Source organism: Malaclemys terrapin, chromosome 11 (assembly GCF_027887155.1).
Source record: "Malaclemys terrapin pileata isolate rMalTer1 chromosome 11, rMalTer1.hap1, whole genome shotgun sequence".
Classification (NCBI taxonomy): domain Eukaryota; kingdom Metazoa; phylum Chordata; order Testudines; family Emydidae; genus Malaclemys; species Malaclemys terrapin.
This window is the reverse complement of record NC_071515.1, coordinates 70,939,814-70,963,144: the sequence shown is the minus strand read 5'-3', so window position 1 is coordinate 70,963,144 and position 23,331 is coordinate 70,939,814. Positions and strand designations below refer to the sequence as shown.

At 40.9% G+C, this 23,331-nt stretch overlaps 1 protein-coding gene across 29 annotated transcripts in view; it reads right to left on the bottom strand.

Moving 5' to 3' along the window:
* The window catches only part of CLASP1 (cytoplasmic linker associated protein 1), a 265,300-nt gene that overhangs the window by 10,403 nt on the left and 231,566 nt on the right, over positions 1-23,331 (bottom strand). For 18 of the 29 annotated variants that reach the window (XM_054043807.1, XM_054043805.1, XM_054043803.1 and 15 more), the window contains 5 exons: positions 16,111-16,258; positions 14,789-15,035; positions 13,745-13,938; positions 11,990-12,118; positions 1,554-1,760 (listed from right to left, as the gene is read on the bottom strand). In XM_054043807.1, the coding sequence (XP_053899782.1) occupies positions 1,554-1,760; positions 11,990-12,118; positions 13,745-13,938; positions 14,789-15,035; positions 16,111-16,258 (925 nt within the window). Of the gene's footprint in view, positions 1-1,553; positions 1,761-11,989; positions 12,119-13,744; positions 13,939-14,788; positions 15,036-16,110; positions 16,259-20,893; positions 21,074-23,331 lie in introns of those variants that run through there. The other 11 variants (XM_054043804.1, XM_054043810.1, XM_054043825.1 and 8 more) reach the window with 2 other exon arrangements.

Below are 23,331 nucleotides of genomic sequence, written 5' to 3'. Positions count from 1 at the left end.
TGAGACCGGCTTAAAAACGATGAGATTACAAAAAATAAGAAATGTTGGGTTCTTTTTATTTGCCTTACAGTTTTTATGCCTTTTGGGTACATTCAGGTCACTTTTCAAGCTTCTCCACAACAAGCGCTAGAAACATTTTTTAAAATGAAAACTAAGATTCTCCTGTGATCACCTGACTCCAGGAGGTGGGGCTTTAAGAAAAACAGCAACTGTTGCAAGAGTTGCCAACACTGCTGGGGCCGAAGCAATGGTAGGGATGGTATCGGAAGGATAGCATAGGGTAAAGCTCTGACATCACTCTAATGCTCTTGAGGTTGAAGAGGGGATTAAATGTTATTTTCAGTTTCTTGAGACATTTCTTATGCTTATTCTCTGTATGAAGGTTTCCTCGTCCAAGTTCCCCTATGACATAGTGGGGCCTTACAGGCCCAACCCCCCACAAGAATGTATTTCTTTCCATCAGAGGGGTAGCCGTGTTAGTCTGACTGTGAATGGCTATCCAACTACAGAAGCAGTTTCTCCTCCCTTGGTGTTCACACCTCAACTGCTAGCCGAGCACCTCACCCTCCCTGATTGAACTAACCTTGTTATCTCCATACTGATTTATATCTGCCTCTGGAAATTTCCATTACTTGCATCTGAAGAAGTGAGGTTCTTACCCACGAAAGCTTATGCTCCCAATACTTCTGTTAGTCTTAAAGGTGCCACAGGACCCTCTGTTGTTTCTTTCCATCGTCAACCTTGTGACTCTCTCAGATGTCATCCTATCTTACTCTCTCCCTGGATTTCTATCTGTCTCCTTTCTAGCATAACCACAGTGCCCGGCACTGCTGCCTGCCTGGTATGTGGGCATAGAAATGGATCACCATTCCCACGCAGTCACTAATGAACGTGAAAACCACAATTATTGTAATGTCAACGCCCTGCCTTAGTGTTGGCAGAAAACACCTCTACCCCACCCAGCTCCTATTTGGTTATGATAGGTGTCCAAATAAATATGAATTGGTTGTAAAGTTCAGGGTGCCGGGAAGTGAGGAGGGCTTCACAGCCTGTTTGGGTCCGACACAGGCTTACAGCCGAGTTCTGAGCGATTCAGCAGAATGACAGAAGAGCCTGTGATCTACCTGTGTGAGGGTCACTGTTTAGGATGTACAGAGTCTGTACAATACAGGAGCTAAATCCTGCCCTTGGTTACGCCTGGGCCTTGGCTGCCATTAACATCATTGGGAGCCATGCACGTTTCCAAGGACACAGTTTGAACTCAACAAGAATTGGATTTTCCCTTCCTTAGACTAAAGTATGAAGACAATGATAAAGTCTAAAAAGAGAACTACAGATCTGCTTTAAATTGAAATCCAAACGCACCAGATTCTGGTTTTAGAAGCTCCCATATATGCTGTTAACCAGATATTAGAAAGAAAGAAATGATACTTTGCTCTTAGTGTTTGTACAGTGCTAGCACGACAGGGCCTTCTTCTCGGTTGGTCATTCGCCACAACCAAAATAAACATGATGATGATGATGAATACTAATATTCATGCAAGGTTGTGTACCTGTAACAATCCAGGGATGATATCAGGAAGGAGCTGATGTAAAGATTCTTTTGAAATCCTTTCAATGACTTTTGTCTGCATTTTGATGGCAGCTAGATTAATGGGGTAGTCAGCGGTTTGAATGATGGGGCAGAGCACTTTGATGCACTGTTCAGGGTGTATGGAACTGGCCAGGGTGGAAGCAGCTTCCTCAGCAGCTCTGACAACCTGGAATAAAAAACAAAACCAAACCAAACATTAACGGGCTCTCACTTCACAAGCAAAATAATTCTCCACACGCCAGCGAACACCAGGAAACTTCCACAGATGCTGTTCTATAATAGACCCCTTACAAGTACAAAAGGCATTCTTGAGGAGTGGGAGGGGGCTCAGAGAATTGGCAACATTTGCTTCCAGCTACAAATCTATTGCAAGCAGGCCAGTAAGTGACAAAAAATCACTACCACTAGTTCACAGATTAACAGATTTTAAGGCCAGAAGAGACTATTTGATCATCTGTTATAGCTTCCTGTATAACACAGGTTACAGAATTGCACCAAATGACTCTGGTATTGAGCCCAATAACTTGTTTGACCAAAGCACATCTTTAGAAAGCCTCTGGTCTTGATAGGAATATATCAAGAGATGGAAAATCCACCATTTCCCTTGCTAGTTTGGTCCAGTGGTTAGTCACCCTCACTGTTACTGAGGGCTGCACTTAAATATGCAAAGCCTCAATCCATTCTTTGTGGGGCACAGAAAGCTGCATCAGTCTCCCCAAAACGGCATCATTGTTAGCAGTCTCCACAAAGAAGTCAAGGATGGACCAATCTCAGATACCGAACTACTCATCCTTTGGTGTTGTCAGGGTACAGGCGCCTTTGTGAGGCACCATGGAAGAAGCTTGCACTGCTGCTGATCGCATGCTGTTTTCTATGGCCGAGGAATTGTCAGTGTAGGACCCTTCATAACATAACTTTAAAATGTTTTAGAAGAAGAGGGGCAATCTGCCAACTTGTTAGAATTCTATAGGGATCAATTCGCACTGTGATGCTTCATTCAGAAGGTCTGTGAATGAATACCCAATGTCTGCTCTGATGCTACAGCAATATACAATTATTTGTAGATTCCTCTACTGTTTCACACAATAGGCACGTGAAGCCAGGATTTCTTACTGAGAGAGAGAGAGAGAGAGAGAGAGAGAGAGTGTGTGTGTGTGTGGCATTATACCTTGTTCTTGAGGGTGGGGGAGAAATATCAGTATTTACCGATGGGAAAATCTAAGACTTTGGTGCAAAGGAATTAAACTGCTTGTGCTGATGAAATAAGCAGCTCTCAAGAGAGCTCTATTTGGAGAGATTTTCTTTAAAAGCAATTCACTTCTTGGCACTGGCGCTTTTGATGGCTCCTTCCCCTGAATGGAAATGCAACTAGGATTAAGAGGAAGCTTGGATGTCTAGTCATGAATTTAACAACATTTGTGGGTGAGTCACACGTATTTGGACACAGGCCGTTCAGGATTATGCTTTGTGACAACTCTGAACGCTTCATTTGTAAATGTTATCACAGCCACAATGAGTAAGAAAAAATTGGACAAACAGATCACAATGTACTACGGAATTTTATCATCTTCTTGGTGTTTTTCCTGATAAGAAAGTGACGCTATTTTAGTACGCGCTCGGAGACAGATTCTGATCTCAGTTACATCAATATAAATCTGGAATAATTCCCAAAAAATTACACTGACTTGGGCCTTAGACCTGCATTATTTGCACATGTAAGTTTTACATGCATATAATGCTGTAGGATTGGGGCCCATTTTTTTTAGTCAGAAAGGTATCTACAATCATTAACATTATTATTCATTCAAGAAATATAGTCACAGGGTTATAATTTTCCACAAAACGTGAAAATGGCAATGAAGGATCCAACGGTTTTGCCATTATAAACTCAGCATGAAAAGTTGCCTTTGGACTAAATCTTAATTGTGGGAATTAATTTTTGCTCACCTTTTAGAAAACAAATTCTGCTGTTTTTGAACTTTATGAGTTTTCACACAATTGCATTTTTTTCTAACTGGAATTTTACATTAATAGTGATGTTAACTACAATTGTGGCATTCTAATACTGTACATAACTAGAAAGTGCCAGATTAGCTGGCATAGAAACAAGTTGTATTATTCCTACACACCCACTTTTTCAAAACATTGCCTAAAGGTTCCCAGTGGGTGGGCCTAATTTACTTGGACAGCAGCTGGTTATTTTTATCGGGTCACTTCTCCATGAACTAAATTTTCACCACGTAGGGAAGGGAAAATTGCATAATTCATTTTCTGTTCAGAGCCAGTGGAAGATTTCTAGTCTTGTGAGAGCATATCAAGTAAATGAGGTCCGCATTTAGGTCACACTTCAGCAAAGCACTTAAGCACACGTTTAACTTTAAGAACCTGCTGAAATCCAATTGATGTCAATGGGATTTAAGCATGTGCTTAAGTGCTTTCCTGAATTGGCACCTTAGCGAGTAAATGCCTCTTTTGTTCTCTCTCTCTCGCACACACAGACACACTATTACTTTGGAAAGGCACTGCAGGGGATAGGGTGTCTTAAGAGTTCCTGTCACCTATTTTGATCCAGCAGGACAAATTGTTCTATCATTACATCTACATTGGCACCTTACAACAAAATGCCACCATGTTGCATCTCAAGCAATAAAATGGCAGTTAATAATTCAGGGCTTAATCCAGTATTCATTGTGCACCCAAATCTCCTACTGGCTTCAACAGGGATCAGGCCTTTAGTACAATTCTTCTTCTAAACCACCAATGAGATTAACTTTACATGTTATCTTTCATGCACTGGACCATTTCCTTTTCATATATATATGAAAAGACACATCTAACAGCTCTTATACAGGTAAAATATTCATCAACTTCATAGGTCTGTAGGATTAGTTCTATAGAGATAAAGCAAAGAGAAAATCAATAGCAAGAAATAGTCCCTTTTCTGACCTTTAAATTGATGCAGATGTTTTGTAACCATTTCCCAAGATAATTGAATATTTCTGTGTTTATTTTATTGGTGTGAAACAAAGGAGTGGGCGGGTGAGATGCTGTGGCCTGCAACATGCAAGTGGCCAAACGAGATGATCATGATGTTCCCTTCTGGCCTTAAGGTCTATGACGGGCCACAGCAATGTCACATCAATGGTATTGTTTATGGCAAACGACATTGCTCCTTAGTCAGGGGTGAGTAAATTTACTGGATCAAATGAGTTAATTTTAAATAATTGGGAACAGAAAGATGGTTCTTTCCCACTAACTCTAAGCAAAAAGGGATAAAAAAAATCACCAAACAATAATACGTCCTACATCATTCTTTGAGCACTAAAAGCTAATTTAAACTAAAAGCAATTTCTTGTCAAGCCCTGAATATTTCTTTACAATTAAGTAGCAATGGGTCTAATTATTATTTCATACCAGTGTAAAAAATAGGGACTCCAATTAAGTCAATGGAGTTAGACTGGTATAAAAGTAGGGAAAAGTAAAAATCAGAATCAAACCTAATTTCTCTAATCTTATAGTTACATTCATTATAATTATGGCTACAACTGAAGCAGCTCTGAACAGTAGTACATATACAGGGGGCAGAGGCAAGGCTGAGTAAGGAACCTTGAAGTTGTCATTTCATGAGTTTTGAGAGCTTCACTTTGTAACCTTAATATTCTGTTTTTGTTGTTTTTTACATTTATAGGCGTACGAGATATCTGTTTTACTAGCCTCCACAATTCTTCCATAGATGCTTTTACTGTCAGGCTGCCTGATGTGTGTACACACCATGAGACTTGCAGGATTGGGAAGGAATTTTCTCCCGGGTCAGATTGGCAGTGACCGTGGGGGTGGGGGTGGGGAGTTGCCTCTCTCCGCAGTGCAGAGTGTGGGTTATTTGCTGGTATCCGGGTATATCTCACTTATTCAATTCCTTCCCACTGCAGGGACCTCGGGCATTGGTGCACTTCGTTCCCTCCTGTCTTCTGCCTGTGGTGCACAATAGTTTAGTTTTCTGAGGACTATAATACTTTGGTTAATTTTAGTTGTTGGGTTTAGGGTGTGGGTGCTGGGTGCTGTTGGTGGCCTGTGATGTGCAAGAGATCAGACTATATGATCTGGTGGTCCCTCTGGCTCCACTCTCTATAGCTCTATGACTTTCTGGCACCAACAGACAGCAATATAACTATTGACAGGTGAAGTTCAAAAGGTCCAGGGTGTGGGTTTGGATAGCAGCTGGAGATCTCACGATGTGTGGTCCCTACCTGTATTCCACTGTGGGGGTACACATGCGCTCCATGGACCTGAGATCAGAAGATTTTTGCTAGCAGCGTCTCCTGGCCCGTGCCTGCATGCTTCTATTCCGCATGCTCCAGATCAGGGGCATAAAGGGCAATCCGGACAGACTGCCTCTCCAGTTCCTTCCCTACTGTAAGCTTTGGAAGCAGAGGGGAAGGCAGGTAGTGGAATACAGAAAGGGGTCTCACATCTCGAAGAACTCCAGTTACTGTACAAGGTAAGTGACCTCTCTTTCTTCTTCAAGTGCTTGTCCCTATGTGCATTCTACTGTGGGTGACTGACCAGCAGTTCTCATTTAGGAGGAGGATGCGAGGACCTACACAGTATAGATGACTGATAGACTGCAAATCCAAAGGATACATCAGCTGCAGAGGTTGAACTAGTGCATAATGTCTTGGGCAGGTATGTGCAGAGCTCCACACTGCCGCTTTACAGATATCAAAGAGCAGCACTTCATAAAGTGAGGCTAACAAGCTGTCTGGGCTCTGGTAGAGTGGGCTCTCACATGTTGTGGGGGTGGGGTATTAGCTGACTGTTAACAGAGGAGAACCCGCTTGACCTTTCATCTGTTCTGCCAATGACTTCAACAGTCTAGGTGATTTCCTAAATGACTTTTGTCTTTGTAGATAAAGTGCAAATGCCAGCATAGGTCCAGGGAGTGGAGTTTCCTCTCCTCATTGGTGGCATATGGCTTTGGAAAAAAGACAGGTGTGTGTATAGTCTGTATAGTGTATAAAAGGCTAAGATTACCTTGGGGGTGAATTTTGGGTGTAGTCCCAACAAAACCTTAGCCTTATGGAAAACTGTGTTAGGTGGATCAGCCATATGGGCTCCTAGTTCTCCAACTTCTAACTAAAGTCATGACCACTAGAAAGTCAACGTTCACGGATAGATGGGACAGCAAGCATGTAGCTAACAGTTCAAATGGAGACTTGGTTAATACCAAGAGGACCACCAAGTTAAGTTCCCATGTTGGAGCAGGTTTAGTTACTAGAGGGAAAGTTCTAACTAGATCTTTTAGAAAATGTACAGTCACTGGATGGGTGAAAATACAGTGGTTGTCACTAGGGGTCTCAGCAGGCACTAATCTTTGCCAAGTGCACTCACAGGGAGCTAAGAGAAACACATGAGGTCTTCAGGGTCCAACAGATAGTCTAGAGTAGTGGAAATGTCCTATCCCTCCTGGGACATCTGGCAACATTGAGCCCAAATCGAAAAATCTCTTCCACTTAGCTAAGTAGCATTTCCTAGTAGATTCCTTCCTACCATTGTTAAGGATGGTTTGAACAACTACCAAACATCTCTGCTCTAGATGCAACGCCCATCCAAATACCAAGCGATAAGGTGGAGACTGACCAGACTGTCCATTTATATAGCAACTTCCACCACAAAAGACTCCAAAGTGCTTTACATATGTAGAAGGATGCCCAAACTACACATAGTGCTCAATCCAGCCACCACTGAAATGCAGCAACACCACCCCAGCATGGACCACAATTTGTGGAGAACCTCCACGAACCATGTCTGACTTTTCCCAATGCAGTCAGAGCTTCACATGTGTGAGCATTAACATCTTCCAAATACAATTAGCAATCAGTGAAAGGATGGTATACACAGTACACTGGATAGAAGAGGATTTGATTTTGTGCGGTAAACTTCATATATCCAAATATCCCCAAAGTAACATGGCAAACATGCTAAACAATAACTCACATCGCCTTTAGCACTACAATTTGTTTTAGTGAGAGGGGAATGAGAGTCCGACCACTGAGATATTCTCTTCTCCCTCTCAGTTACTCTCTTAAAATGCCCTCAAATCTTTAACATCCACCTAGACAGCCAGCAAACACACGCAGAAGGAACTTTAGTTTAACCTCTCATTGAGATGGGAGTATGTCAAAGTGCAGCACGTCCTACCCCACCCCCAGACCTGCACTGCAAATTCTGTGCCAAGTAGGAGCTGGAGTTCCAGTGTGGGACAGGAATTCATGACCTTCTGGCCCAGGGGTGAGAGTTTGACCAACTGAGCCATACTCAAATGGACTCTCAGTTAATGTTTCACAGACTTAACTGATTCAGCAACCTCAAGGTACAGGTAAAGCTATCTAGAGCACTTCCCCAGGTGTATCTTTACCCAGGACCCTACTGACATCCCAGTGGGGCATTCAGCCCTTCTGACAGCACTACCACTCCACCCACAGTGATACCACCTAGTGCACCCATACAGGGCAGCCATTATTTGCCCTTAAATGTTATGGGAACATGGTCTGCAGCATCCTGCAAATGAGCAGTCATTCAAAGATCTGTATTGCAGATGTCTATAGATACTGTCTACATTCTACGTCTATTAATAAAGGTACTGTCCATAAAACTGTAGATCAAGGTCATACTGAATACAGCATGGCTGTCAACTGCCTATGGTAAAGTAGCTGTGACCACACTTCTCTTCCTGTAGAAAATGCCTCATTCCCAGCCTAGCACTTTAGCCAAAGGGCTGTGCTTTCTTCCACTGTTGAAATGACCTGTTAATTTCTAGACTTGTTCATGAAATACCTGATCATGAAAGCCAAAGAGCCCTTCGGCATCGCAACTGCATGCAACAGACAGGCAAAAATGTGAGGGTGTAAAGTATAAAACTTTAAACATTATACTTTATTTCAACACAATCTGACAATTGCACATGGAGGGAAATGCCCTGGGGGACTTTAAAGATGAAGGGAAAAAGCGAGAAGGGAGCTGCTCGAGATTGCAGATTTTTGTGTGAACTTTTGAAGGAGTTTCAGAAGGAAAAAAATACAAGGGCACTGAGTCAAGGTGAGTTGAGAAGTATGTAACCAGGAAAAACCTGCTAATAAAAGGCACTCCTTCAGAACAAAATGTTTTGTCTGACTGCTTTATCAGGAAACCAATTTACAATTACAACTTATTCCTCTGTATAGAAAATGACAGCAGTGTGGAAAACACTAAATCTGAGACTGGAGAGTATGGCAATGCCGATTTATTAAAGGATTAAAATTAGGGCTGTCAAGTGATAAAAAAAGTACTAGCGATTGTTAAACAACAATAGAATACCATTTATTTTAAATATTTTTGATGTTTCTGCATTTTCAAATATATTAATTTCAATTACAATACAGAATACAAAGTGTACAGTGCTCACTTTATATTTATTTTTTTATTACAAATATTTGCACTGTAAAAAACAAAAGAATTATATTTTTCAATTCACCTCATACAAGTACTGTAGTACAATCTCTTTATCATGACAATTGAACTTTCTAATGTAGAATTACACCTCTACCGATATAACGCTGTCCTCGGGAGCCAAAAAATCTTACCACATTATAGGTGAAACCGCGTGATATTGTACTTGCTTTGGTCTGCCGGATTGTGCAGCCCCACCCCCCGGAGCACTGCTTTACTTGCGTTATATATGAATTCATGTTATATCGGGTCGTGTTATATCGGGGTAGAGGTGTCAGTACAAAAAAAACTGCATACAAAAATAAAATAATGTAAAACTTTAGAGCATACAAGTCCACTCAGTCCTACTTCTTGGTCAGCCAATCACTCAGACAAACAAGCTTGATTACAATTTGCAGAACCAACCTGCTGGCTGCTTCTTGTTTACAATGTCACCTGAAAGTGGAGCAGGCGTTCACATGGCACTGTTGTAGCTGGCTTTGCAAGATATTTACGTGCCAGATGCACTAAAGATTCATACGTCCCTTCATGCTTCAACCACCATTCCAAAGGACATGCTTCCATGCTGATGATGGGTTCTGCTCGATAACCATCCAAAGCAGTGCAGACTGACTGACTCATGTTCATTTTTATCATCTGAGTCAGATGCCACCAGCAGAAGGTTCATTTTCTTTTTTGGTGGTTTGGGTTCTGTAGTTTCCACATCAGAGTGTTGCTCTTTTAAGACTTCTAAAAGCATGCTCCACACCTCGTCCCTCTCAGATTTTGGAAGGCACTTCCAATTCTTAAACCTTGGATCGAGCGCTGTAGCTATTTTTAGAAATCTTACATCGGTACCTTCTTTGTGTTTTGTCAAATCTGCTGTGAAAGCGTTCTTAAAACAAACATGTGCTGGGTCATCATCCGAGACTGCTATAACATGAAATATATGCAGAATGTGGGTAAAACAGAGCAGGAGACATACAATTCTCCCCCCAAGGAGTACAGTCACAAATGTAACTGATGTATTATTTTTTTAACGAGCATCATCCGCATGGAAGCATGTCCTCTGGAACGGTGGCCAAAGCATGAAAGGGCAGACGAATGTTTAGCATATCTGGCATGTAAATACCTTGCAACGCCGGCTACAAAAGTGTCATGAGAACGCCTGTTCTCACTTTCAGGTGACACTGTGAATAAGAAGCAAGCAGTATTATCTTCTGCAAATTGTAACCAACCTTGTTTGTCTGAGTAATTGGCTGACAAAAAAGTAGGACTGAGTGGACTTATAGGCTTTACACTGTTTTGTTTTTGAGTGCAGTTATGTAACCAAAAAAAAATCTGGATTTGTAAATTGCACTTTCACAATAAAGAGATTGCACTTCAGTACTTGTATGAGGTGAATTGAAAAATACTATTTCTTTTGTTTATTATTTTTACAGTGCGTATATTTGTAATAATAATAATAATATAATGTGTTGTAATTGAAATCAATATTGAAAATCTAGAAAAACATCCAAAAATATTTAATACATTTCAATTGGTATTCTATTGTTATAAGTACAATTAATCACGATTAATTTTTTAATCGCGATTAATTTTTTTGAGTTAATTGCTTGAGTTAACTGCGATTAATTGGCAGCCCTAATTAAAATAGTTTCTGCCTTTGCTACTTTTTTAGACAGATGTTACATGTTCAGTCCTTTTGCTGTTGTTTTTAAACAGACAGTACAACCTTCTGCGGAATCTAACAAAAACTACTTTTGCAGCAGTTACACGATCCGATGTGGCAGCCTTATCTGTCTGATGAACTTTCTGATGGCCAACAACACTTATAGTGTAGAGGTGTAGAAGTCTTTTTAGCTTAGGACAGCACTTTCCTTCTGCTGCATCAAAGGGCAAAGCTTATTAATAAGGAGTTGACTAAATTAGCAGGAAGGGTTTGGCTCTCATTGGAAAATATGTAGCTTAGAGAAACAGAGAAGTTAGTCACTTTCTGGAGTTTAATATACGTGCATAATTGTCATGATATTTTTATGTGGGTCACTTGCCATGGAAAATATGCCATGACAGGTGACCCACATATAAATGTTACCTCAAGGATTCTAGTGTGATGCTTTTTTTTCTTTTTTTCTTTTTTTTTTTCAGTGGATCCCTGCTGCAGCAGGAGGATAAAAGAATAAATAAACCAATCCAACAAAGGGTCAAATCCTGACCATCCTGACCAAAGGCAGCATGTCCTCAGGCAGGCGTCAGGCGCATTGAGTTTAATAGCGATCCTGCTGTTGCATGATAGAATCTCCCACCGGGCATGGCTGTGATGCTGTGGGGCACTTGTCGCTGCAGGAGGAAGTTGTGGACTTCTGCACATGGCTGGCATGGCTGAATGTGCGTTCACCAGTTCTCTTCGTGACTTCCCCCTTCCCCTCTGTATCACGCCTTCTTTGTCCTTTTTTTGCTGTCCATTCACTAATTCTTCCACGCTGTGGTCCAAGTTCATCTATCCCTCCCCATCACGTAGAATTGCTGCTTGTGCACTGACTGTGCGTTCACTATTGCCTTCCCTGTTCTTACAAACCTGCATAGACACAGGCTGGATTTTGCCGTTAGCATGCTCTTCATGGTAATCAAGAGCGTGTCTTTCCTGCCATAAAGCCATATCCTGCCATTGATATTAATGATAGGTAAAGCTGATTGCAGGAATTGGCCTCCACGTACAATATAGTTTCATATCCAGTTTCCTTCCAATGCAGCAAGGATCAGCTAAAAAGCTGACTACACCAAGAAACCTTTTATATTAAGGGTTGTTGTTTTTTTTTTTGTCAAGATGAGTCAAATCTGTTTACTTCATAAACCCTGAGGATGTCGTTTTCCATTTCTTTGATCAGTGCGTATTCTATTATAAGAGTTAAAATAGCATGGATCGCTTACCTCTTTATGGGAATCCTTATGTGCTTCCAGTGTTTTCATGATGGTTAGCTCTGCGTAGTTTTTAAATCTTGCTGGCTGGTTTCTTAAGATCTCCCGCAATACTCTTAATGCCAGGGCTCTTATTGAATGCTTAACCAAAGAGAAATACAAGTTGGAAACAAAATAATTTAACTTCAAAACGATAATGTTGGCCATATTCTGCTGGCAATTACACAAACATAAGTCACGAGTCACTCCACAAATTCCAGTAGAGTGACTAGGGATTAAAATCAATGCAACTGAGGGCAGAATTGGTTCAGAGCTCTCCCCACTGTACAAAGATTCATATAGACAAGTGCATTCTCACTGATGGAGAAAGAACCAGAACAAATATAACATTTGCTAAATCCAATATCTTACTCCAGCGAAATATAAATTAGTGCTGAAAAGCAGTAAACCTGTATCACGGGGGACTGATAATGAAGCTCAGATTATATTTGTTTTTACTTTCCTGTTTTACCAAGTTCTGCAGATTTCACACTATCCATCTTTAAAGTGACAGTTCAAAACAGTGTTTCATATACAGATGCAATGAATCTACTTCATGTTTTTGTAGCTTTTATGGAAACTACTTTCACGGCTCTAAGCATTCAGTTAATGCAGCCACACCTCTGATTTATGCACTGACCCTTTACAGCAAAAGTTCATTATTAGTGAGAATACTAGAACAACTGCTTGAGTTATATAACTGTTATACCAAGATTTTGGATTGCAGCCATTCCAAACAGTGACTATAATTTCAGCAGAGGACTAATTCCAAACTGAACCATTAAAGTACATCCTGGTTCTTTGCTATTCACCTGTACAATTCACATGCTAACACAATTTAGTTGTCCTCAGCTTAGATCACCATATCTTCTGATGTATGATAACAAGAGCTGACCCTACAGACGGTGATGCGTAAATTACAAGTAACAATTGTCAAAATGTAAACTATCTACTCTGCGTCAGAATTATATTTTCATTTTGCAAATGGGGAACAGATTCAAAAGGACTTCAGATGTTTTATTATTGAACACAACAAGCATGCAGTGGTACTGAACCAGAATAAAAACACCCCCAATCCTTTGAACAAGTATTTATCCATAATTATTTGCCAATGTAATCAAGGTCACTTAGATGACTAAGGCACTAATTTGTGGGCATACTTAGGGACTGAAGTCATCTAAGTGATGAAAATTTGGCCCATAAATAGTCTTTCTTGTCAACTATCATCTATTAAAACTTTTGCAGTAGTTCTACATCTGTATTTCCTATTGTATGCCATTGTAGCCTGTTTAATGCCAAGGCCATTCTTCCCCATTAAAACACTGTTTTTATTATTATTATTATTGGCTGCTATTGGCATAATACTCTGGGAACAGAAGTCAAGCATTTGAAAGCATTTGGGGGGAGGGCTAGCTCAGTGGTTTGAGCATTGGCCTGATAAACCCAGGGTTATGAGTTCAATCCTTGAGGGGGCCACTTAGGGATCTGGGGCAAAATCAGTACTTGGTCCTGCTAGTGAAGGCAGGGGGCTGGACTCAATGACCTTTCAGGGTCCCTTCCAGTTCTAGGAGATAGGATATCTCCATATATTATTATTATAAGGCAACTCAAAATCCATCAGTGAGATGATTGAACATGAAAGGATTGTCAACAGAACTAACATGGACAAAACTGTCATCTAAGAATAAATGATGTACAAGAGAGTTAAATATAACACCAGCATCTTACATCTTTGTCTCCAAGTGTTTCTAGCAGCAAGAGCAAAATGGTTTTGAAATGTTCCTCCCAAACTCCCAGGTTATCTTCTCGCGTGATCTTCAATAGCTCGAGCAGGGCTCCTTTCCGTTCTTCCACCCGTTCATTGTGGTTGGACAGTTCTTTCAGAAGATCAGCCACCAAATCAGAATGATCAATGGATACTTCTAGGACAAATGAAAACAGGTCAATTTCACTGGGGGAAAAAAGCAGCTGCCAGCGCTTTCAGGATTTATGATTGGGATGTCCCAAACCCAGGCCAGAAATACTGGGCACATGGCAACCCCATATTTGAAGTAAAGCCCCAAAAGACTGGTTAGAAACAGACTCTAGTCAGGAACACACAAATTCTAGGATCTTTTTAGGACTGTTCTAACTTATGCCAGCTACCCATGCACTTCAATGTGCAACTTGGATCGGGTGACAGGAAGTGAAGAAGGAACAGAGGGCATGAATGAAACGACTGCATCTCTTAATTGCTCATTACCAGACTTTTGAAAATGAAGCATTACTTCTAGACAATATTATTCAATTTCTGGTTGCTAATTAGAATCCATTGATACCCGCTTTCAATCTAAATTATTTTCTAACAAACTTTTTTATTTATGAGTATATACATGCACATAAAAAAAACCCACTCCCCATATTAGGAGTTCCTACACACACAATAGAAAGAGTTCCCACACAACAATTTAGGGGTTTAATTCTTCTCCCAATTAAGTCAACAGCAAAATTTGCATCCACTTTAATGGCAGCAGAGCCAGCACTGAGAGAGGTTATGAATAAAACAATACAGCTGAAACGGAATTGAAACAAATGACAATGTTGCCTAATAAACCTACATGCAAGTTCTGTTACTCGTGCAGTCACTTGAACCCTTACCTGAGTAAAACAGGATGTATAGTTATATAAAGAAATGATTTGCAGAGTTGTGTCCCATGACAATTTAAACGTGTAAATGTAAAATACAGAACAAAACTAACTGCTTGAGAATTTATAATACAAGGTGATACCAACCATCCCGTAGCTGATCCATATCATCATCAAACACAGCCTCTTTCAAGGCAGTCTTGTCGTAGGTGTTGATTGTGTCCGAATAAGGGTAGGGATTGTAATCTCGGGCTCGGGGCCCTGAAAAGGCGCGTGGAGGCTGAGTATTAAGTAGAGAGGTTTTGTTATCTAGAGCCATCCTTCCTCCTTCCATGACCTCACTGCTTCCACGTACATCGCTGGCAGGTGCGGCTATTCCACCATCTCGAGACACCTGAACGGATCAGACAAAACAGGAATGGAATTTTAGATTATTCTTTTAATCTCACCAGAGATGCAGCCTTGTAGATTTAATACCAACATCCACTAAAATAAAACCAATCATCATAAATTGTGCGTGTAATCTAATTTGCTGAAGATTAATTAAAATGTTGATATTGTCTCTTTTCATGAATTATGTACCTATTACTGTCCCAAAAGATTTCATTGGTGAAAACTTGAGCACCAGTCAACAAATAAAATGACACTAGCTACTCCTAAGTTTGCACAAACTCCTGCAACTTGGCAAAAAACCCAGAAAGAGATCACTAAGCAGACTTAGGTACATATATTCTTGAAAACGAAGTTGCAAAAGAAGCAAGTGAAACTTTGAAAAAACGTGGACTTGTATTGAGGTTAATGAGAGTCCAACTCTGAAAATTCTACCAGGAATGTCAGGAAACCTCAGGTCTCAGTGGCAAGGGAAGGTCAGGTTTCAATTTTAGCATCATGAGCACAAGTTAATGCCAAAAATTTGTTATGATGACTTTAAAAAAAGTCTTCCAAAAGCCCAGAGAATATGTGGCTTTAAAATATACTTGCGTGACATTATGCTAACCTAAATGTATCTTTTTCCCTATAAGAAGCAGAAATTTAACTTGCCGAAGCATTTAAAACCATTAATGGCCCCAATTTTGCCCTCCTTAAGAAGCATGATGACTAACACCTTTTATCACAAATAGTTCCACTGACCTCCAGGAAACCACATGCAGTACAAGGTACTATTCCGTGATTTGAACAGTAAGTTACTATGAAACCTTCATATGAATTAGATACAAATTGGGGGAAAACAATTAATGCATTTTGAAGATTTGTATCTTACTTTTTCTGTCATAAGCCTGAATACATGTTCCACGTTGAGAAATCCAATATTAGCATTTATTTCTTACTAAGTCCAAACTCCCGCTGAAGTCAAGAGAAGTGAATTTCAAATGGAGTTTGACGTGAGTAAGGGTCTATAGAATTTGGCTCCATGATTTTAGGACTAGGCAATTATATGTGTTTTAGAATCTTATTAATAGCCTACTTACGTCACAGTCCTTCTTTCCATCACGCTTGATTGGTTCATTCAGATCCTCTTGACTACGGAAACTAAACTTTTCAATTGCCTCTGTGACTCCACGAAGAGAGCTGTAGATTTCATCGGAATTTAGGTTCTCCGTGTCATAATCCAGCATGCTAAAGGTTAAAGGCATATTGTAAGATGTCACATACCAAAGTAAGAATCAACTTTTGACCTTGAATAACATTATTGCCAGCTCAAAACGGGATGAGTTGGAGTTCCATTTCTAACAGCGGCTTGTAACAAAATGTGGACAGAACCTAGGCAGATTTTCACACAGATATAATTAATGACCAGTTCCATTGAAGTCAATGGAGTTATAGTAGTGTAAACGAGAGGAGAATTAGGTGCACTGTTAGTTAAATTCCACAGTAAGTGCCCTAGTTTTCATAGTCAGAAACCTAGCCTTAACTTGAGAGGAATGATTACATGGACTTGACTGACTTAATTTCATTTAAATTCTTACAATAATAAAAATGAAAACACTTGCATGATTGTCTGTTAGTGGAAATTCATTAGTATTGAAGATGACACTGGGAAAACTGACTCTCTATCTCAAACTAGACTTTTGATTCCACCACAAGACCGCTAGGAAGTCTTCACTCATGGTAAGGCATATCTGAGTCTCTGGACTTCCCTTAAGAGCTATCTGAAATGGCATCCTCTGGAGTCTCACAAGAAAAATGACTCTTACACAAGGGAAAAAGGTATAAAAGGTGTAGGAAAAAAACTGGAAAAAAAGATAAGCCCCTGCCTGCTCCAAAATTAAAAAGAATAAGGAGTTATTGGCAGAACTCTGTTCCGCCCAGGGGAGGAGAAGCTGAGTTTGTAGTAATGTCTAAATCAGCACCTACAAAGGTATTTCATGGAGACTATCCAGTTTTTTCTGGAGGAACCTAAGGTCTCAGAAACCAAGGAACAAATAGACCAAAGGATTTAGGGACATGCGCATCATCAACTCTCTGGACAATAAATGGCAGATGTGGACTCCCTGTTTCCACAGGTGGGTTTCAGTTTGTGGACAATTTAGAAGAAAACATGATGGCTTAGAGAAAGGTGCCCAGAATGAAATATCTGCATCATCCTATCACAAAACAAAGAAATTCCTTGCAGGGTGGAGGAATCAGGAAATGGGAAGCTTCTTTTGACTTGTGGACACATAGGCCATCTTTCTACAGAATAAGGTAGAACATTACCTATAACCTCTCATTCCTTCTGGAAGAGATTCTAGAACTTCAGAAGAAGGAAAAGATGTAAGTCTCTTGACTCCTTTGGGAGTAAAGAATATTAGAAATAGATATAATCCCTGGCTCTCTGTCAATACACTCACTCAGAAACAACAGCACAGGCATGAGCACTAGTACGGAATGTACGTCGTATGTTTTGGCAAAGAAACCAAAGGACAACTCCCGAACTCTAAACAAACAACGTCTCTGAGGCAAGGTCTGGCTGGAAGGAAAAATGAAACCCTTTAACAGGCTGGGAGCTGGGAACAAAAGCTGCTTATGAACCTTGAGGAATTATAAAATTGCAGACCTTTCAGGCTAGCAAAGGATGGATAATGTTTAAAATTGCTCTAAAATGCAAGGTATGGCTGGACCCTGTACAAATGGAAACTGGAGGCCTTTTTGGGTTCCTGATGGACATCAGAAAGGAGTCAGACAAGTCTGAGTTGATATCAACTTTAACACATTATGTTGAGCTCACTCAATCATCTTTCAATCAAGGATAGCAAGAGTTTTGCAAACGGTTAAATGAGTAGCAAATCACTCCATGAGGTAAGTGCAAGTCAGAGTTATTATACCTATTTTACAAACAGCAAACAAAGACACGGACTGGTTAAATGATTTGCCCAAGGTCACACAATAAAAAACAAGCCGAATCAAGAACAGAACTCCAGGAATACTGATTCCCCAGGCTTCTGCTACAATTATTACCCCTTCTCTTAAAGGACAATAGTCGTCTGACAAATACTAAAGGCCAAATTTTGCCCTTACATATCCATACACACAACATGTACATGAAGATAGAATTTATACCTAAAACAATAAAAACTGATACAGCAGCGAACCAACTCCCAAAGAATTGATCAAAATAAAGGATTTGTGATGCCAAAGCAATAAAGCAAGATCCGAACAAAGAGGAACATTTCTGTGTGAGGGACAGTGATTGGGAGTGTTCCTTATGGCACAAATTAAAAATTTTATGAAATTTAAAGACTTCAGCGGCTTCTAAATTCACATGCCATCTGCCTATTTTCATATCTCAACAGTGAATCTGTGAAAGAGATCCCATAATGGGAGAGCACAGTTTTGCATTTTAAATGAAAGAATACTCTATATGTGAACAAACACATCTATCCATTTGCCAGTACGTGTTTGTTTACTATACAGATAATATGATGGAAACACAAATAAATGTCAGATGGATCTACACCTACCTTCCAAAAAATAGACTGTCAACCACAACAGAAAAAATAATGACCCATGCAGAAAACTGGAAGAGTCACAGGATGAACAAGAAGAGATGTGTAGAGATAAGCAGCTTTTAGGGATGTCACAACATTATTTTCCGTCTGCCACGGTATCAAACACAATTTGGCAATTTACCAATCTTGCTTCCTTGTCTGGTGTCTGAAAAGTATTTTATTTTCTTAAAACCGTGTTTTTTAATTGGTGACACAATTAGCTAAGTAATCGACAGTTTAGCATCCTTAAGCAGCACCCCGTAATTCCACCTGCTTGCAGTTCCTCCTTTCACTTTCAAGCTTATGGCTGGTGTATACCTCAATGTTATCAGCTTGTGGTCACAACAGGCATATCTTAGTGCTTGGGAATCAAAGGTGGACTAGAGGCTAGACAAGAAGGGCCAGATCCAAATCCCACTTATACCAATAGGCTGATTTCTATGTTACTGGATCAGACCCTAAAACAGAATCATACTGATCCTGATCGCTATATATTTAATATACACTGCTACCCCGATATAACGCGACCTGATATAACACAAATTTGGATATAACGCGGTAAAGCAGTGCTCGAAGGGGGGCGGGGTGAGCTGCGCACTCCGGCGAATCAAAGCAAGTTCGATAGAACGCGGTTTCACCTATAATGCGGTAAGATTTTTTGGCTTCTGAGGACAGCGTTATATAGGGGTAGAGGTGTATATATTACTGGATCAGACCCTAAATCAGAATCATATTGATCTTACTGATCCTGATTTCTATATATTTAAGTAGATTCTAAAGAAAAAACAATTCTATTTTGCTCATTAACTTCAAATACCTGTCTCTGAGAATGTCCTAGATTGGGGTCGGCAACGTTTGGCACGCGGCTTGCCAGGGTAAGCACCCTGGCAGGCCGGGCCAGTTTATTTACCTGCTGACGCGGCAGGTTCAGCCGATCGCGGCCCCCACTCGCCAGGGTTTGCCGTCCCGGGCCAATGGGGGTGGCGAGAAACGGCGCGGGCGAGGGATGTGCTAGCTGCGGCTTCCCGCCACCCTCATTGGCCTGGGACAGCGAACCGCGGCCAGTGGGGGCCGCAATCGGCCGAACCTGCCGCGACAGCAGGTAAATAAACTGGCCCGGCCCGCCAGGGTGCTTACCCTGGCGAGCCGCGTGCCAAATGTTGCCGACCCCTGTCCTAGATTCACAGATTTTAAGTCCAGTAGGGACCATTATTATCATCTAGTCTGATTTCCTGCACAACACAGGCCCTGGAATTCCACCTGCAAGCTCAATAACTTGTCCCACAACTTTTGAAAATGTTTAGTTTTTTGACTATCTTTAGCTTAGCCAACACTGCATAAAATGTGCACTCAATGAAAGTCTCCTAATACAGCTCTGACACCATTGTTTAATATTTTCCAGTTTGGAACTTCTTGCTTATGGGAAAAAATACAGTCCTCTCTAAGGCAATATTTCCATTCAAGTCAGGAGTAAGCACAGTCAATGGGAGTTTTGCCTGGGGAAAGACTTCAGGATTTGAACCCATCTTCCTAAATAAACCCCGCAATCTAAATTAGAGATGTGCCTGAAGAGCAACATTTGTAATTCTGGTTCAGCCCACCCTACAGGTAGAGGCCAGAAAGGGTCAAAACAGGGGCAAATGCTAATCCTAAGCAGTGGTAAATAGTTGCTGAAAACCTCCTGTGATAATGACATTCAATAATCAATTATTTTTTTCATGATGTTAGACGGCCACATGGGAAACTCTATGATCCTAGTGGGCAGGCAAGTACTGTAATATCGTGTGCATGTTTCATCTTCACGGTGCTTTATAGCCATTAACTCCTCACAACAGCCCTGGGAGATCCCAGCTTGTATTTGCAAGTGCCTATTTGTGTGCATCCATGCATATTTCGCATGGGTAATTTAGGTGCCTCCGTTTGAAGACCTAGCCCAGAATGTCACAATGAGACTGCGTATCATGTGGTATAATCAGAACAGCTGAAACTGGAGAATTACTGAGTTCTGCATTGGAATTCAAACTGTATGAAACACAACAGGAGAAAGACTTCCCAGAAGATTCAATCTCCGGCTTTTTTCAATGCTGCGCTTTCCTGTGTAAGGAATGAATGACAGAAATGCCACCTGAAGTCTCTGTAAGTTAATACTCTATGATTTCCAGCAGACGAGAAAGCAGCTAGTTCCATTCTCACAGAGCTTCATAGACCACCAAGAGCCCGGGGTTTATCCTCCTTTGGATGAAAATCTCCAGAAATATCCTGTCCCATTTTGAGAAAATTCCATCACGTGAAAGGTAAATAATATTGTGACACCTCAGACAAGTTGGTTTAACAGGTAGCTTGTTACCTGGGCGAGTAAGAGCGTCTGAAAGTCTTGTGGGAAGGAGCAGTGGGGATGGAGTTAGGCTGAGAAAGGGGAGGGGGGTGCTTCGACAGCCCATCTGCACTCCAACCCCAGAAACGACTGCAGTGATCAGACAAAGGGGTCGGGGGAAGAGAGAAAACAGAGGAAAAAAGGGAGGAAAAAAAAGAAACTATAATCTGAGTGGTTTAGTGTTCTCATGCTTCCTGAGAAAGAAAGAAAGAAAGAAAGAAAGAAAAAGTTTAACAGAAACAAAATGAGACAAGAATACTCCATCAGTCTCCTTCAGGTCACTGCTTTGGCCTTTAGTGTTGGTTTAGATGTTTACAGTTATTATTATTATTATTATTAATATAATTTACACAGGCTGGTGCCTGCCTCTTTTATTCAATATATATCAGATAATGGATGTAGCTTTTAAACACAATTCCTAAAATACTGTAAGTGAACTATGCTCTGTAAATGTGCCTGGATTCAACCTTTGATGTTTTTAGACAATGGAATTTCCCTGGAAAAGAGCAAGGAGAAGAAAGCCTGGTAAAGGGGTTTGATTCTAATCAGAAACCCACGGATGTACTGTGTGGCTTGTAATATCTGGTTCTGTGTGCGTGCACACAGCTGCATATAGTGAAATCCTGCAGTATATAAAGGCAAAATTCCCATTGACATCAGTGGGTGTTTAGTTTAAGAACTTCAGGATTTGGTCCTATGACAGTTCTTGAGCTACCTCTCTTGTTTTATAATCAAGCAAAAGTGAACACAACTTCTGGGTCATAGGTTCAAACTGAACCCAGCTTGGCAATAAATGAAAAGCATTTCTTGATGGTTCTTGGTGTGGCATATACCACGAGTCTGTGGTCACAATCCAGATACCAGAGGAAAATACTAAAAAGAATAATCACAACTGTCATCATTCTTGGCAACCTCAGCAGAGATATATAGGACTGAATCAGTCATGGAGACTCAACTGTCCTCTCACCCATACAGGGATCCCTCCAGGTCACAGTTGAGGCGAAACTGAAAAATTGTATAGGGGAAGCTCCTGATAAATCAGAGAGCTTTCTAGTTTGAAGGGTCAATCCAGCAGTAATTATGGTGGTACCTTTAAAGTAGCCTACTGAAGGAAGGGAACCTTCTGGTTAGAATCTACTATTCTCTTTTCTTGGGGGTAAACCAGCTCTAGGGTGACTGTGGTCCCCAAAATAGGAAGACCAGAACAGTGAGCTGCTAGGCATGGGAGAAACAGGAAGCTCATTTCATGAGTTTATGTGACACTCCCTTTATACAGAGATTATCTTTGGACCTTTTGACTCATCACAGCAGGCCTGAATTTCCTCCTGGGTAGGTAAGCCTGCCCTGTAGCCAGTGTTCCAGAACCGGTGCAGGTCAGACAGGGTATGTCTACACATCAACGAAAAAACTGCGGCTGGCCTGTGCCAGCCAACTCAGGTTCACGGGCGTGGGCTATGGGGCTGTTCATTACGGGCTTGGGCTGGAGCCTGGGCTCTAGGACACTGCAGATTGGGAGGGTCCAAGAACTCCAGCTCCAGCCCAAGCCTGGAAGTCTACACAGCAATGAAACAGCCCCACAGCCTGGGGCCCACGAGCCTGAGTGGACTGGCACAGGCCAGCCACGGATTTTTCTTTGTTGTGTAGACATACCCTCTGTCACTCTCCTTTCTACTGGGCCAATCCCTGGCTTAGACACTGGGTTTTAATTCAAATCAGTCTGCATGTTTCTTTTGTGATATGTCTGCATAACTACCATACAATGATAAGATAAGAGTAACAGATGTATTTAAAAAACAACAATCCATTTTCAACTGGACACTGATTAAACTAGAGCCAACATTCAATGAGCATGTCAAATGCCTGAGAGTAGGAACAAACTGCTTGTGTCAAGGCAGAATGAGTTATTAGAAGCACTAACTTGCATCTCTGACAGACAGGTCTCTGATTTAGTAGTATCCCCTTTAAACCACCCCTTCGCCAAAACTGCTATATACCTATTCCTGGCAAGCAGGCTGGATTGTCCGCCTGTCTATCAATTAATTCCCATTTTACATGTTTCCAGATTTCTGTTCTTGAGCTGTTGGGAGTATTCAGTATGCCACTTTGTTTCTATTAAGTTTGAGTTCATTGTATCTAAATAGGTCACATTCATGTATAAATAAGTGAAAGATGCTACAAGGCTGGAAACAGATACAAGTCAGAAATCATTCTAGTGCACAAAACAGCAGTGCCATTCGAAAACCCATTTGAAGAGCAGTGTCAGGAAATTCACTCATTAGCCGAGAATCAAGCAACAGGTGTTACAGAAATGTAGTAGTTTGCAAAAATGTTACTTTACAGAAAAAAAT